This window comes from Oryctolagus cuniculus, chromosome 3 (assembly GCF_051225735.1).
Source record: "Oryctolagus cuniculus isolate XC-2025 breed Fujian yellow rabbit chromosome 3, ASM5122573v1, whole genome shotgun sequence".
In the NCBI taxonomy this organism is placed as follows: Eukaryota; Metazoa; Chordata; class Mammalia; order Lagomorpha; family Leporidae; genus Oryctolagus; species Oryctolagus cuniculus.
In genome coordinates, this window is record NC_142869.1 from 6,143,581 (window position 1) to 6,160,571 (window position 16,991).

Consider the following 16,991-nt stretch of genomic DNA (forward strand, 5'->3'; position numbering starts at 1 on the left):
GGTGTTAAGTAGAGTAAGGGTAGATAACAGACCATGGAACAGAATATAAAACCTAGAAACAGACTCTCAAAATAGTCAACTGACCCCTGACAAAGTTCAGTGGGGAAAGAAATATCTCTAATAAATGCTGCTGGAAAAACCGTACATCAGTATGAGCAGAAATTAACATCAACTCCCCATTTCATGCCATACACAAAGATTAATGGTCCATCAATCAAAATCCTAACTGTAAAACCTAAATTTATAAAACTTCTGTGGAAGAAAAATCTTTGCAATGCTGTTAGACAGCCATAAGAGAAGATAAATTCAATTTTCAAAAAAGATTTATTTATTGTTTACTTGAAAGACAAGCGAGAACGCGAGAGTAATCCCCCCACTGGGTCACTCCCTAAATGGTCTCAATGGCCAGGGCTCATCCACACCAAAGTCAAGAGCCCGCAACCTCATCCAGGTTTTCCACATCAGTGTCAGGGTTAGGCCATCCTCCATTGCCTTCCCAGGCACATTAGCAGGGAGCTGGATCAGAAGCAGAGCAGCCAAGACTCAGGGCTCAAACCAGTGTTCTGATATGGGAAGCCGGCATGGCGACCAAGACTCAGGGCTCAAACCAGTGTTCTGGTATGGGATGCCGGCATGGCGGCCAAGAGTCAGGGCTCAAACCAGTGTTCTGATATGGGATGCCGGCATGGCGACCAAGACTCAGGGCTCAAACCAGTGTTCTGGTACGGGATGCCGGCATGGCGGCCAAGACTCAGGGCTCAAACCAGTGTTCTGGTACGGGATGCCGGCATGGCGGCCAAGACTCAGGGCTCAAACCAGTGTTCTGGTATGGGATGCCGGCATGGCGGCCAAGACTCAGGGCTCAAACCAGTGTTCTGGTACGGGATGCCGGCATGGCGGCCAGCAGCTTAACCTGTCATACCACATGCCAAGCCCGATATATTCAGTTTTTTAAAAGGCAAACCACAAACTGGGGGACACACTCACAAAGCATACCAAACGGGAGGGCACTGCGGACACACAATGCTGCTACGTGGATGTCCACATCCCATGGTGCCTGGGATCGAATCCCATCTCTGCTTCTAATCCAGCTTCCTGCTAGCACACCTGAGAAGGAAGTAAATGATGGCCCAAGTACTTGCTTCCTGTCACCCATGTGGGAGACCCGGGTGGAGTTCTGAGCTCCTAGCTTCAGCCTGACTCAGCCTCAGCTGTTACAGACATTTGGGGAATGAATCAGTATAGAAAGGTGCTCTCGCTCTCTGGCTCTCCCCCTTTCTCTGTCACTCTGCCTTTCAAATAAATAAAATCAGATACAAAATTTATATTCAGAATATATAAGGAAAAAATCCAACACAAAAACAAATGATTTTAGCATATATTTAACAAAATAAGTTGCACAAATAGCCAATAAAGACATGAAAAGTTACTGACATTACAAGGGGTCTTCAAAAACATCATGGACAATGTCATTGCCTTTTAATTCCATTTTCCATGAACTTTTTGAAGCACCTTTCTATTAATCATCAGGGAACCAAAACATATCACAGTGAGACAACACCACGTATCTATTAGTAAGACACCGAAAATGTTAAAAGGCTGGGGCAGGAGTTTGGCCTGGCAGTTAAGACACTTCCTTTTTAATTAATTTCTTTTCTTTTTTTTAAGGAATACAAATTTCTTAAGTACAGCTTTAGAAATATAGTGATTCTTCTCACCATACCCACATTCCCACCCCACCTCCTCCTCCCTCTCCCCTTCTCAGTCCCATTCTCCATTAAGATTCGTTTTCAGTTAACTTTGTACACAGAAGACCAACTCTATAGTAAGTAAAGATTTCAACAATTTGCACACACATGCACACATAGAAAAAAAAATTGTTTGAAAACAAGTTTTACAGTTAACTCTCATAATACAACTCATTGAGGACAGAGGTCCTGCATGGGGAGTTAGTGCACAGTGATTCCTATTGTTAATTTAACAATTAACACTCTTATGACGTCAGTGAACACTCAAGGTTCTGACATGAGCTGCCAAGGCTCTTGACAAGAGCTGCCTAGGCTATATAAGCCTTTTGAGACCACAAACTCCATCAATATTTGGACAAAGTGGAAGTTCTCTCCTCCCTTTAGAGAAAAGTACATCCTTCTCTGATGGCCACTTCTTTCTGCAGAAGTCTCACCCACAGAGACCCTTCATGTAGAACATTTTTTTGCCACAGTGTCTTTCCATGCCTAAAATGCTCTAACAGGCTTTCAGCCAGACCAGAAAGCCTTAAGGGCTGATTCTGAGGTCAGAGTGTTACTTAAAGTAATTAAGACACTTCTTGGAATGCCTACCTCCATGTCAGAGTGCCAGGTTTGAATCACAGCCCCGTTTCCAATTCCAGATTCTTGCTGATGTAGACCCTGAGAGGCAGCAGGTGACAGCTTAAGTAACTGGGTTCCTGCCACCCACATGGGAGACTTGGATTCAGTTCCAAGCTACTGGCTTCAACCTGGCCCAATCCTAGTTATTGTGAGTATTTAAGGAATGAACCAACAGACAGGAGGTCTCCCCCTACATCTGCATTTCAAATAAAAAAATTTCAATAAAATTTTTTAAAAAATTTTTTGACAGGCAGAGTTAGACAGTGAGAGAGAAAGACAGAGAGAAAGGTCTTCCTTCTATTGGATAACCCCCAAATGGCCACTACGGCCAGCGCGCTGCACCAATCCGAAGCCAGGAACCAGGTGCTTCCTCCTGGTCTCCCATGTGGGTACAGGGCCCAAGCACTTGGGCCATCCTCCACTACCTCCCCGGGCCACAGCAGAGAGCTGGACTGGAAGAGGAGCAACCAGGACAGAATCCAGTGCCCCAACCGGGACTGGAACCCGGGGTGCCGGCACCGCAGGCGGAGGATTAGCCTAGTGAGCCGCGACACCGACCTTAAATAAAATCAAATTAAAACAACTGAACACTCCAAGTGGCAGAAAGGATAGGGAGCAACTAGAAGTTTCACACACTGCTAGCAAGAATGTGAAACAGCACAATTTGGAAAAAAAATTTAAGTTTCTTAAGTTACACTTACAACTCTGCTATTATGTATTTACCTAAAAGAAATGAAAATATGTGTCCACACAAAGGCCTGTACACAGTTCATAGCAGCTTTATTTGTAATACTAACTGGAAACAACCCAACAAGACGTACAAACTGTGGAGTATCCATACAACAGACAGTAGCAAGAAGGAGAATCACTGACACATTCAACACAAAATTCATAAAACCGTTACGCTGAGTCAAAGAAGAAAAATATGAACTACACTATTCAGTTGTAGTATTCTTAAAGAAAAGCTAACTACTCTACAATGACAGAAAATAGATCCACGTTTGCCTGGGAAAGAGGGCAGAGAGAAGGATGGATGAAAGGATTAAAGTCATATTCCTGACTGTGATGACATTTCATTGTGTGTGAGTGAACGGGAAATACAGAGAACCCATCAAACTGTATACTTTTTTATAAAAAAGATTTATTTATACATTTGAAAGTCAGAGTTACAGAGAAGAGGCAGAGGCAGGGGGGAGGGGGGAGGGAGGAGGGGGGGGAGGGAAAGGGGAGGAGAGAGAGAGAGAGAAAGAGAAAGAGAGAGAGGTGTCTTCCATCTGCTGTTCACTCCCCAAATGGCTGCAATGGCCATAGCTGGGCCAATCCAAAGCCAGGAGCCTCTTCTGGGTCTCCCACGTGGGTGCAGGGGCCCAAGGACTTGGGCCATCTTCTACTGCTTTCCCAGGCCATAGCAGAGAGCTGGATCAGAAGTGGAGCAGCTGAGACTCAAACCAGTGCACATATGGGATGGAGGCACTGCTGGCGGTGGCTTTAACCGCTATGCCACAGCACCAGCCCCCAAACTGTACACTTTAAGTATTGCTCTGTACTGTACATCAATTATGCCTCAATTATGTTGTAAAATAGTTTCAATGTCAACATATTTTAGTGCAGTGGCATACTCATTAAAGAACAGTATAAACCTTTCTCTGAATGACCAGGGCGACCAGATAACTTATCATCCAAGCCAAGAAACTCGTGCAAGCCAAAGTGGGTGCTAAAAATAATTAATGAATGTTAAGGCATCTACAACCAGAGGTGTGAACTGGCACTGCCTTGGACAAACCGGCACACGGGGCTTTAGGAACAGCAAACATCCAATCTCTTCTTGATGTGATTAGATACTTCCTGAACAAAGCACACCATAAAGTTCACCCCTCAGACACAGCAGAGCTGGCAACCGCCTGGGCGGTCAGCCGCACCTGTGCCCTCGGCACAGACACCAAGGTGCCGGCCTCCAGGTCAGTGTCCCTTAAGCCTTCTTTTGTCGATGAAGAAGAAATCAAAGGAGAGACGGTCCACCCTCCTCCTACATAGTCTCCAAATGTCTGATTAGCCTCGCCCACCCTCCCTGACCTTTGTGGCCAGGGAGTGACGCAGCAGCATGGTCGGAGCAGCTTCCAGGGCAAAGTCCAGCCCAGCCCTGGGAGCAGCTCTGCGTGGCACAGCCTGCGCCAGGCTGGCTCTGCAGGGCACCCGCCACACTGCAGGCTCTAGCCATGGCAGGCAGCAAAAACATCGTCCTCCTCATGAGTGTGGGGGGAGGGACTGAGTGTTCCACACTTAACACTTCAATCCAGGCTCTTCTGCCAGGGACAGGAAGGGTCACCGAGCCAATAAAGAGCAGCGAGCAGGGAACTCTTATTTTGGTACCAAGGAAATAAGGAGCCCTACCACCCTGTGTACTCCGAAATACCAGGTTATTCCAAGATAGGAATACAGCATTTAAAAAAAAAATCACTTCCTAGAGAAAGAATACTATTTTCCTAACTTTCAAGGAAAAACAACAGATAGGACTTGACTGAGTCATGCCCCAAAGAATACAGGGCAGTGACTGAAATTATTATTTTCCTAGGTACTCTAAGAAAACTTCAATCAAACGCACAGACCTTCCCCCACGACACCTACAAAAGTGCTACAAACAACGGTCTCTCAACTGTCCAATCTTTGTTTTCTGTTATTTATAAAGACAATTAACAAGAATGCTACACTCGCTAGTAACAACATATCCAGAGTTAGCAACACACACACACACACACACACACACACACACCAACCTGGTGACGTGGCTTCATTTTCACCGCGGCAGCCCCCACTGATAACCAGGGCGCGAGCCCGCTCCATAACCACGTGCTCTCCCCTGCAGACTCACCGCGTCTGCTCACGTGGCTTACCAGCCCCGCTGCCTGGGGAGGCCAGCGTCTCTGCAGCAAAGCCTGTGAGAGCAGGCCACAAGTGTCCCACAGAGGACCCTGCTTCGGGTCAGCTGTGCCACAGACACAGAGGCCCGCCTTCAGCAAAGCCCACACTTGGTAAACAAACACACAGCCACCAATCTGGGTTAAGGCCTCTTTCTTCCTGCTTCTTGAAAGAGAGCAGAGAGGTTTATAAAGCAGGGAATGTGCTGGATGAGCGGCCTCTGCAGCTGCTGCGCCACCCCCACCCCCACCCCCAGGCCTTTTCACAGCCACAACATGAACTCACCGAGCACCTGCTCTATGCCAGGCACTTGCCAGCAGCCCCACCTTGCCCCCACCATGTTCAACAGTAACTGCCCTTGTTGGCAGGTGCTGGGGGCCTAGTATCCCAGGGTTCCCCGGAAAGAGGCCAAGCTGCTGTCCCACTCAGGCTCTCCCAGTGGCAAAGCCAAGACGCTCTACACTCAAAAAGACGTAGGGGACCCACGAACACAGCTCCCCATGACGCACACCTGAGTACAGGAATTCGGAAGACTCTCTAGTGCAGGGAAATGTGCCAATTATGCACAGAGCCAAAGTGACCAGCTCAGGGGTTTTGGCCAGGAAATATCTGAGATCGAAACAAGCTACAAAGGAAAACTGATGTCAAAATCTGGACAAAGGTCACAGTTCCTCAGCAGAGGGGCAGCCCTGATCACCCCACAGGCTGGCCCTAGGCGGGCCTACCAGGGAACTCATCAGAACAACCGCATGCCGGCTGCTTTCTGCCAAGTGGCAGTGGTGCCGGAGATGACGGCAGGAAGCACTGTCAGTGGCACCTGTCGGCCCCTGACCTGCAGACAGGTCCTAGCGTTCCACAAACACGAACGCCAGGCACAAGAGAAAACATGACTCCATCGTGGTGGGCTTTCTTTTTGTATGTAACTAGCAATGAAACAAAATTACTCACATGTTTAATTACACTTGGTTTTCTCACAATTCATTCTTCCTGTTTTTATTGGTTATAGCCTGGTAACTCTTAAGGACAATAATTCTTTCCTAATACCTACTCTTGGGCCAGAGGCTGTTTTTAACACTGTCTATAAAAAGCTGGACTCATTTGAAATCCCTATAAATCAGAAGAACTGCTAAGTGCCCACAAGTTGAATGCAATTACTCTCCGACCCGCAGTGGTGAGCGGTGCTGGAGATAAAAGCAGGAAACACTGGCAGTGCCCGTCTGTCCCCACTGCAACCTGGGTCCTGGGTCCTGGATCATCCCCGTTCATGAGAGAGAGGAATGTCAGAAAATGAAGTAACTGCCCCAGCTCAGACAACTAACGAGGGGGACACTCTGCATAACATGCTCATGAAACTCAAACCATGCCAGCATTACTAAAGGCACTTTTACACAGACACGTGAAAGACGAGCCCCTTCTGCACAGCACCGCGGCTCTGCCACGCTCATCTCCAGGCAAGATCAGGGTGAAACCACAGTGAGATCCCCATCCCGACAGCTGTGTGGTGTGGCCGTGTGACCCAACATCAGCAGGACACCAGCAGAAATGTCACACGGTACTTGGGCAATCAGGAAGCAACGCCTCATCATTTCTGTGCCATGAACCCCTTCCGCCAATCTCATACCAGAAAGTTTCTAGGTATAAAAAATACAACATGCATGACTGCAGTGGAAGCCAACTGTTAAGACACAGTCACATCCAGACTCTCCTCGGCCCCTGAACTCAGGTTACACACTCACCTCCTCTGCCTCCCAAGTGTCCTGGTGAGGGTGACACTCTGACAGCCACTCTAGACCAGGAGAACACCCTGTGGAGGGACAGGTGGTCCCAGGGGACCACTGCACTGACCAGGCACCCTCGTGCGCCTGCAGCAGGCTTCCTGGGGTGCCTTTCATGCAGGCAGCCAACGGGCATCAAATGGTGGCCTTCAAGAGGATCTGTCCACCCTGACCCTGGAACCAGGGAATGCAGCCTCACTTAGAAAAATGGTCTTTGTAGGCCGGCGCCACGGCTCACTAGGCTAATCCTCCGCCTTGCAGCACCGGCACACCGGGTTCTAGTCCCGGTCGGGGCACTGGATTCTGTCCCGGTTGCCCCTCTTCCAGGCCAGCTCTCTGCTGTGGCCAGAGAGTGCAGTGGAGGATGGCCCAAGTGCTTGGGCCCTGCACCCCATAGGAGACCAGGATAAGTACCTGGCTCCTGCCTTCGGATCAGCGCGGTGCACCGGCCGCGGCGGCCATTGGAGGGTGAACCAACAGCAAAAGGAAGACCTTTCTCTCCGTCTCTCTCTCTCTCTCAATGTCCACTCTGCCTGTCAAAAAATTAAAGAAAGAAAGAAAGAAAGAAAGAAAGAAAGAAAGAAAGAAAGAAAGAAAGAAAGAAAGAAAGAAAGAAAAAGAAAAACAGTCTTTGTAAACGTAAAGAATCTTGACACGAGATCTTCCTGGATGGTAAAAGTAGGCCCCAAATGCAACAAGTGTCCTCGTAAGACGACAAGACAGGGGGCCAGTATCGTGGCGTAGCACGTAAAGCTACCACCTGAGATGCCGCCATCCCATATGGGCACTAGGTTGAGTCCTAACTGCTAAACTTCCTGTCCAGCTCCCTGCTAATGCACCTGGGAAAGCAGCACAAGATGGCCCAAGTGTTTGGACCCACATGGAGACCCAGAAGAAGCTCCTGACTCCTGGCTTCAGCCTGGCCCGGCCCTGGCTGTTGTAGCCATTTGGGAAGTCAATCAGCAGATCAGAGATCTCTCTCTCTTCCTAGTTCTCTGTAACTCTTTCTAGTAAGTAAATTAATTAATTTTTTTAAAAAGTGCTGCCAGGGGCCGGCGCTGTGACGCAGAGCGTTAAAGCCCTGGCCTGAAGCACCAGCATCCCATATGGGCGCCAGTTCTAGTCCTGGCTGCTCCTCTTCCAATCCAGCTCTCTGCTGTGGCCTGGGAAAGCAGCAGAAGATAGCCCAAGTCCTTGGGCCCTTGCACCCTCATGGGAGACCCAGAAGAAGCTCCTGGCTCCCGGCTTCGGATCGGCGCAGCTCCAGCCACTGGGGCCATCTGGAGAGTGAACCAACGGGTGGAAGACCATTCTCTGTCTCTACCTCTCTCTGTAACTCTTTCAAATAAATAAAATAAATCTTAAAAAAAAAAAGTGCTGCCAAATTATGATCAACATATAAAAAAGACGGGGAAGAGAGGAGAGGGAAGGGAAGGAGGGGGAGGAGGAAGAAGAGGGGGGGAGGAGGGGAGGGAGGAGGGGAAGGAGAAGGGGAGGGAGGAGAGGGAGGAGGCAGAGAGAGGAGGAGAGAGAAAAGACGAGACGGGGTGGGGGGAAGGCCTTGTGCAGAAGAAAACAGAACTGAGGCAGTGGCCAGCCGAGAAGCACCTGGAGCCACCAGGAGCCAGAGCGGCCAGGCACGAGTCTCCCCTGACGTCAGGAGGGACCACAGCCCTGCCCACACCCTGCCGTCAGACTTGTGGCCTCCAGAGGTGTAGCGGAACCCAGTGATGTGCTGGCTTGTTAGGGAAGCCACAGGAGACTAACGCAGCAACCAAGCCCGATTCTGGCAGCACCTCCGTGACTCTCCACCGTCATTAAACACCACGGTCACATACAAACTTCCTTCTGTCTACAGCACCACAGGGAAGCAGCCCACTGGTTACACACATCCTATTTTAATTCTCATTCAACTTAACTGCAAACACTGTTTTCCACGCCCATCATTTGGCCAATTCACTTCCTGACACTAAACATAGACACAGGGCCTGCCCTTTCTGCATTCTATTCCTACACAACACCAGCGAGGGCTCCCGTCTCACTCTCCGTCCTCTCCACAGGCTCCCCACGCCTCTTCCTGCTGTGTCCTCACCCTCTGCTCTGCCCCTGCACGCCGGGCCACCTCCTCCTCTCCGGACAGCAGACTGGGTGCCACACGCCAGCTGGGTGACATGCCAGCGCGCCCTGCTCACCAGCAAGCCCAGCCCGTGTTCTTCTCAAGACACACAATACACGAACAGAGATGTGCGGGGCTTAGGACACACACTAAAGTTCTTACTAGGAGCTTTCTAAGATGACATCAACACAAACTGAAACACAGCAGTCTCGGCCAGAAACAAGGCCAAGAAGCAGGGAAGGAGTGTTACCGTCTGAGCCCGGGGCAGGTGGCTGACCTGAGAAGGGATCCAGAGGGCACAGAGGCTGTTTGAGGGCCAACCGCGCCCTCTCCTGGGCACCGGGGGCTCAGCAGCCCCACACCTCCCCAGATGTCCTCCCTGCAGCTCAGATGTTTATTCCAGCTGAAACTTCTACAGGACACGGACATGTCAGCTCCTTGGACGTAGGGGTGAATCTGTGAAGAGGAACTGATCAACTCCAACACACCAATCAAAAGAAATACCTGCCACTATAGAAACGGTCACTGCAGACGGTGATAGAATGTTTATGACAAAACAGCATCAATAAAGCCAAAGCACACTAACACATGAAACATGCAAAATCTAACGTTTGCCCACCAAAAAAAATTCAGATGGATTGTGAAAAAAGAAACCTACTGTGCTAAAGTGTAAACATTTACCCTCCCCCATGCCCCATTTTAAATTTCCTTCCTAAAAACCATTACTGCAATTTAAACACTTTAAGAAGCCAGAGGGTTAAGCTGCTACCCCCTAAGGGCACTGTTTCTAGTCCCGGCTGCTCCACTTCAACTCCTTGCTCATGCTGCCGGGAAAGCAGCAGAGGGTGGACCCAGTGCTTGGGCCCCTGCCACCCACATGGGAGACCAAATGGCATTCAGGCTTCTGGCTTCTGCCTGGCCCAGCCGTGGCTGTTGCAGCCATTTGGAGAGTGAACCAGAGGATGGAAGATCGATGTCTCTCACTCTCTCTCAGAAGATGTCTCTCTCTGGCAAGATCTCTCGCTCACTCGCTTGCTCACTCTCTGCCTTTCAAATAAATAAACAAATATATTAAAAAAAAAAAAAGAGCGAGAAAAACCAGTGAACAGATCGACCCACACAACGGGCCTGGCGCTTGGGTTTGCCAAGTGAACACAAGTCCCTGAGCACCTGTTTTTCCCTGAAGGCTCCAATCTGTCTGCAGAAGGGACCAGCCTCACACCCAGCCACTAGGCGCCCTTCTCCCTAGAAGCTTCCAGTCCCAAACTAACGGAGAGGCACGTCTCCCTCCCCCAACCCACTTAGCACAGGGCATGGTGTTGCTCTCCACCCTAATGGCCGAGCAGCCTCCCAGAGCGTAGAACATCCTTGGGCGTCCACCCTATAGGACACTGAAAGAAGAAACACACCTGCTCCAAGGGACTCCTGCTTGATCTCAGAGACCGGCAGCCTCACTTGTCAAATGACTCCTAAATAACTCCCTGGGGCAAATGAGACCACTCCAAGCTGCAAATCCCTGAAAGAGGCACACAGGGGCCACGGGGCTGGCCCGTCCCAAATGTGAGGTGGATGACAGTAACACAGGAACCCAAGCCCGGGGGCTCCACAGTAGTGATGGAGGCGCTTCCACATCCTCTCTGCTGTGCTGAACAAAACAGCAACAAGGCCCGTGTACAGCAGTTGGCCCACCAGGCAGGGCACTGGGGATCCTAAGCTGCGGAGAAACCCAGGCTTGAAGTTGAAGCCACTATGAGGTGTGACCAAGCCACTGAGACGCCAGTGCTAAGTCAGTGTCACACGAGTGATACACGGAACCCTCCAGAGTGGGTTCCAAGCTCGGCTGTTTCCCAAATCCTGGAGAACTTTCTGTAAACAGCCCGTTTGGAAATTAGCATCAGAATCTCTGTAGATGGCACCTGGAACCTTTTAAGTGTTAGTCCCAAAGAGTGCTCAGCACAGCTGAGTTTGGGAACCATTGTCCCAAAGGAGCAGCCTGGCCATGAGGGGAGGAGAAAGGCCCCACTGAAGAGGTACTTCCTGTACGACCTTTCGTGACTGGCCAGGTCCGACAGGAGAATCTGGGGGGAGGGGCCCCCAAAGGCCAAAGCCAGAAGGTGACTGTGCACAGGGCGCTCCCTGGAAAGCAACAGGCTGGACTGGAACAGGTGTGCATAAGGGCAGAAAAGGCCAGGGCCAGACCCTGCGACGTCACTGGGGAAGAAGGAGGATGCCCTCGATGACTTACAGCACTATTTAAAATGGACAGAGGGGCCAGCGCTGTGGCGTAGCAGGTAAAGCCACCACTCGCTTAGCTGGCATCCCATGTGGGCACCAGTACCTAGCTGCTCCACTTCTGATCCAGCTCTCTGCTAATGCACCTGGGAAAGCAGCAGAAGGTGGTCCAAGTCCCTGGGCCCCTGCACCCACCTGGGAGACCCGTAAGAAGCTCCTGGGCTCTTGTCTTGGGACTGGTCCAGCTGCGGCCATCGCGGCCATTTAGGGACTGAACCAGAGGATGGAAGATTCTCTCTCCCTCTTACTCCACCTTTCAAGTATAAATAAATATTTTTTTAAAAAAAACAAAAAATGCTTTTAAAAAAATGGGCAGACCGTGACTCTTCAAGGGTTTTCTATCTCAGGTACATTCCAATAAACTTGTCTTTCCTCTTTCATGCACAACGCAACTGTGGCTACTGCCCACAACCCAAGACGCAGTAACAGCACAGCCAGGATGCTTTCGGTAAACCCTGGAGCAATCCGTAGCTACTCAATAAACAGGAAAAATGGCAATATCCATAAAGGAATTTATGGATATCAAACTAGAAGAAAAATTTCCAATTAAGTACTAAATGACAAAAATCTATTTGGTTTACTTCTTTCGATTCATCCACTAACTGAACCAGTGAGTGCCTATAGTCACAATGTTATTAAATAACATTTGGGGCCAGCGCTGAGGCGTAGTACACTAAGCCTCCTCCTGCAGCGCTGGCATCCCATATGGACACTGGTTCGTGTCCTGGCTGCTCCTCTTCCAATCCAGCTCTCTACTTATGGCCTGGGAAAGCAGAAGATGGCCTAAGTGTTTGGGCCCCTGCACCCACGTGGCAGACCCAGAAGCAGCTCCGTGCTCTGGCTTTGGGTTGGCCCAGCTGCAGCCGTTGTGACCATCTGGGGAGCGAACCAGTGGATGGAAGAGCTCTCTGTGTCTTTCCTTCTCTAACTCCGCCTTTCAAATAAATAAATCTTCTAAAAGTTCATACTTTTATCTCAAATGGAACCCCATTATAAGAATTTATATGATGCAAATCATCAAAAATGTACTAAACTGTGTGTGTGTGCAACTGTGCACTGTAATATTACGTATGCTAGGGGGAAAAAAGGAGTATCTTATAATAAATATTAAATAGGGGCCGGCACTGTGGCACAGTATGCTAAGCCTCTGCCTGCAACGCCAACATCCCATATGGGCTCCAGTTCAAGTCTCAGCGGCTCCACTTCCCATCCAGCTCCCTGCTAATGTAACTAGGATAACAGCACAGGATGGCCCAAGTGCTTGGGCCCCTGCACCCATGAAGGGGACCCAGAGGAAGCTTCTGGCTCCTAGCATCAGACCGGCCCAGCTCCAGCTTTTACAGTCACTTGGTGAGAGTAGATGGAAGATCTCTCTGTCTCTCCCTCTAACTATGCCTTTTAAATAAATAAATCTTAAAAAAAATATTAAAAGGCATTTATGTAACATGTAGAAAAATTTCTTGAACGATATTATAATAGGAAAAGCTAGTTGTTCTGCGAAAAAAAGAGGGTAGGGGAGGCAGGCATATGACACAATGAGTTACGCCACCACTTGGGAATACCTGCATCCCATATAAAAGTATCAGTTCTAGTTCTGAATACTCCACTTCTAATCCAGCTTCCTGCTGATAAATCCTGCCATGCAACATGATGGCTCAAATGCTTGGGACCCTGTAACCCATGTGGGAGGCCAGATGGAGTTCTGGGCTCCTGGCTCTGGCCTGGCCTAGCTCTGGCTGTGTCAGACAATTGGGAAGTAAACCAGAAGACAGAAACACTCGTCTCTCTCCTGTATGTGCACACACCACTGGATGAAGACCTCTGTCTCTACTACTCTACCTTTCCAGTAGATGAAAATTAAATTTAGTTTAATCGAACTAAATTGGAAAAAAGTTAAATATGTATTTTTAAATATGTATTTTATGGGAATGGTATAAGCCAAAATGTATTACTGGGTATATTTGGCTAATAGGAATATGGATGGTTCTAAAATTTCCTATTTATATTTACATACTTTAAATTTTTGTCCAAAATTTGATCAGCAAAATAATCTGTCTTCCTACTGGGAGAAAAAACTCTTGGAATGTGAACAGAACTCAGAGCTCCCTATGTTTGCATTTATATAACTATGAGTATACATGATTTTAAAAAAGGGAAACAAGAAAAAGCCAATCAATAAGTTATGAAAAATAAGTCATAAAAAGCAGAGCCATAAGATAAATAAAATCATAAATAAAAATGTCATAAATTAGGAAACAGAAAATGGAATTGATCAACAATCTAAGAATCATTTCTCTTTAAAAACAAAGAAAATTAGAAGTGAAAAGGGAGGGTCAGCACTGTGGCACGGAGGGTTAAAGCCCTGGCATCCCCTATGGGCACCGGTTCGAGTCCCAGCTGCTCCTCCTCTGATCCAGCTCTCTGCTATGGCCTGGGAAAGCAGTAGAAGGTGGCCCGAGTCCTTGGGCCCCTGTACCCGTGTGGGAGACCCAGAAGAAGCTCCTGGTTCCTGGTTTCAGATCATCGAAGCTCCAGCCATTGCGGCCATCTGGGGAGTGAACCAACAGATGGAAGACATCTCTCTCTCTCTCCATCTCTCTTTCTCTCTCTGTGTAACTTTGACTTTCAAATAAATAAAATAAATCTTAAAAATCTTAAATCTTAAAAAAAGTGCTACTCACAGACAGATGTTCAGAATATACCATGGTACACGTTACTGAATTTGAAGGTGTGAAATTCATGAGGAATTAATTACAGGAATGGACTCAAGAAGTCAAAAAGCTAGGGGCAGTGTGGTGCAGGGGGTTAGGCTGCCACAGTGAGTTCTCTCAAACTTTCATGAAACAATCACCAAGCCATATAAACTCACAGAAAGCTACTAAATAAATGTTTTGGGCCTGAACTTGAAATCAAAATACAACAAACGCTACCTCCAACTCCCACCCAAAAACAGCATAATGTAATAAGAACAAAAAGTGAACATTACCAACACCAAATTTATTATTAGGAAATATACAAATAAGTAACCAAATTGAACATCGAAATCAGTGCCCAAAGCACTCCAATGAAATTCAACACCTTTTCGTATTAAAAAAAAAAAAAAACACACACACACACAAATCAAATGATAATGCATTTTCAAGGTCAAAAACGTCTCTCCCCAACCAGTAAGTAACCACAAAATTAACAAACAAAAAGCACAAATGTTCTAAGTAAAACAAGGACTGAAGAAAGAAAGACCATCAGCAAAGTCCAATTAACCTGATAAACCAAAGAGTAAAACCAACAACCTTAGACAAGCAAGGAGAAGCCCACTCACACCAGCCACATCAATAAGCAATCCGCAAATAAACCTAAGAGCCCCTGAACCTAACGCTAATCCAGAGTGTCGGCGCCTACACGGGGAACCGCCCACCTTGACTGAGCTGGAAGTCACTGTAAAAATTAGAGGCACGCATTTGGGACAACTTAGCAACAGAAAGACAAGCATTTTGCAAGACTGCAGCACTGCAGATAAAGTCACACCTCATACAGAAAGTTCTCAAGTCAGCCCGTGAAGCCAACGGAAAGCCGCACAAGACTGTGCCAGGCAGCCATTACAGAACAAGGGAAACATTTAGGTCAACTGCCATGGTGAAAACATCCATCAAACCTTGCCAAGGAAAAACCCAGGTGAGAGAAGCCCAGCGTGCTCTCCCAGATGTGATGGCGGAGGCAGCGAGGTGTTCACACGAAGGTGAACACCTGCAGTGGTGACAGCACATGGTTCCTTCTTAGGCACTCACACCTTTTACACAAAGTATCCTATGAATGTTCTAAATTTCGAAGGAAAAAAGTCTAATTTAAAAAATAAGGAAAAGAAACACCAAAATATTAACATCCTATTTAGTGAAGTGGCTGGATTATGGTTGTTTTCAATTGCTTTGACATATTTTTCTGCATTTTCCATATTTTCCACAACAGCACAAGAACAAACCTCCAGACAAAACTGTTACAATGTAAACCATACACATCTAAAAAAATTCATCGGACTCTTGTTCTTGAGTACCCAACACATGCCAAAACCTCAATTACTTCCCAGCCACAGAATCACTGCAAGCATTAAATTCAAAATTTACCAGGAAGCATTTCAGCTGGTAAGAAGAGGGTGAAAGTCTGAACTGTTGGCACAGGTTTGTTCCAATAAAAAGGCAAGTTAAACGGGGTGACAAATCGAGAAAGCTGTGACTCAGGACTCTTACCGTAAAACTGTTGTTGACGTTTTTGGTGCTGGATTCGGCCACGCTAGCATCCGTCAGATCCACCTCATCAAATATGATCGACTGGAGAGACAGAAACACAAGGGCTCAGGCACATCCCAAGCACTGGCCAGCACTGCCCGTCACACTCCTGACATCCACCAAGTACCCAACGTTGCCAGGTACCTTGAACCTGTAAAATCTGACCAATAAGCCAATGAGGAATTAATGGACCTCCCTGCTTTTAATGTAGTGTGTGTGCTCTGTGTGTGTGTGTGTGTGTGGGCGTATTTTAATCCAAGGCCAGCATTGTGGCATAGTGGGTAATGCTGCCACTTTCAACACCAGCATCCCACATGGGCGTCAGTTCAAGTCCTGGCTGCTCTACTTCCAATCCAGCTCCCTGCTAATACACCTGGGAAAACACTGGAAGATGGCCCAAATCCTTGGACCCTGCACCCATGCGGAGACCCTGAGAAGTTTCAGGCTCCTGGCTTTAGTCTGGCCCAGCCCTGGCCACTGTAGCCATTTGGGGAGTGAACCAGTGGGTGGAAGATCTCTCTCTGTCAACTCTGCCATTGAAATAAATAATTAAATAAATCTTTAAAAAAAAATCCAGTAAGCTCACTGGTGACTGCATTAGTGGAGCAACCAAAAAAACAAAGATGCTGAGGGACGGCAGTTAGCCTCATGGTCAGGATGCCTGAGTGTACCTGGGTACAACTCCCAGCTCTGGCCCCTCATTTCAGTTTCCTGCTAATGCAGACCCCGGGAGGCAGCAGTGATGGCTCAAGTGACTGGGTTCCTGCCACCCATATAGGACACTTGGATTGAGCTCCTGGTCCCAAATCTGTCTTAGCCTAGCTGCAACCATTTGGGCATTTGGGGGAGTTTCTCTCTTTTTTTCTCTCTCTCGCCCACCCTCCCTCTCAAATAAAAGTAAAAATTTTACAAAGAAAAAAGCTGACAGTTCTATATTTATCTTGGTAACACCAAAGCACTACCACCACACCAGTCTTTCACTCCTAACTGGGAAGTGTGTCCTCACACAGGGATCCCGACAGAAAGCTGGGGTCCAGCAGGAGGATTCTTGGCCACGTAGTAGGAAAGGTCCTGGCTAAAATTAATTATTCTAGGGGAAGACAGAGAGGCCCAAATAAAGGGAACCTGCCCTTGAGAAAAAACAAGCTCACCCTGCAGAAGGAAACTAGCCGTGGAATGACAGAAAGAGGGGCTCCAGGCATGTCCTAGGACTCAGGCCTGGGGTCCCCCCTTCCCTGCTCCC

The 16,991-nt window shown here is 48.0% G+C and overlaps 1 protein-coding gene across 7 annotated transcripts in view; it reads right to left on the bottom strand.

Moving 5' to 3' along the window:
* The window catches only part of DGKD (diacylglycerol kinase delta), a 114,886-nt gene that overhangs the window by 51,200 nt on the left and 46,695 nt on the right, over window positions 1-16,991 (bottom strand). For 5 of the 7 annotated variants that reach the window (XR_016231367.1, XM_051834165.3, XM_089328899.1 and 2 more), the window contains exon 3: window positions 15,710-15,790. The exons of 1 other annotated variant lie outside the window; for it this stretch is intronic. Coding sequence is in view for 5 of the 6 variants with exons in the window: in XM_051834165.3 (XP_051690125.3) it covers window positions 15,710-15,790 (81 nt within the window). In the remaining variant the exon portion in view is untranslated. Of the gene's footprint in view, window positions 1-5,143; window positions 5,318-15,709; window positions 15,791-16,991 lie in introns of those variants that run through there. One more of the 7 variants, XM_089328898.1, reaches the window with a different exon arrangement.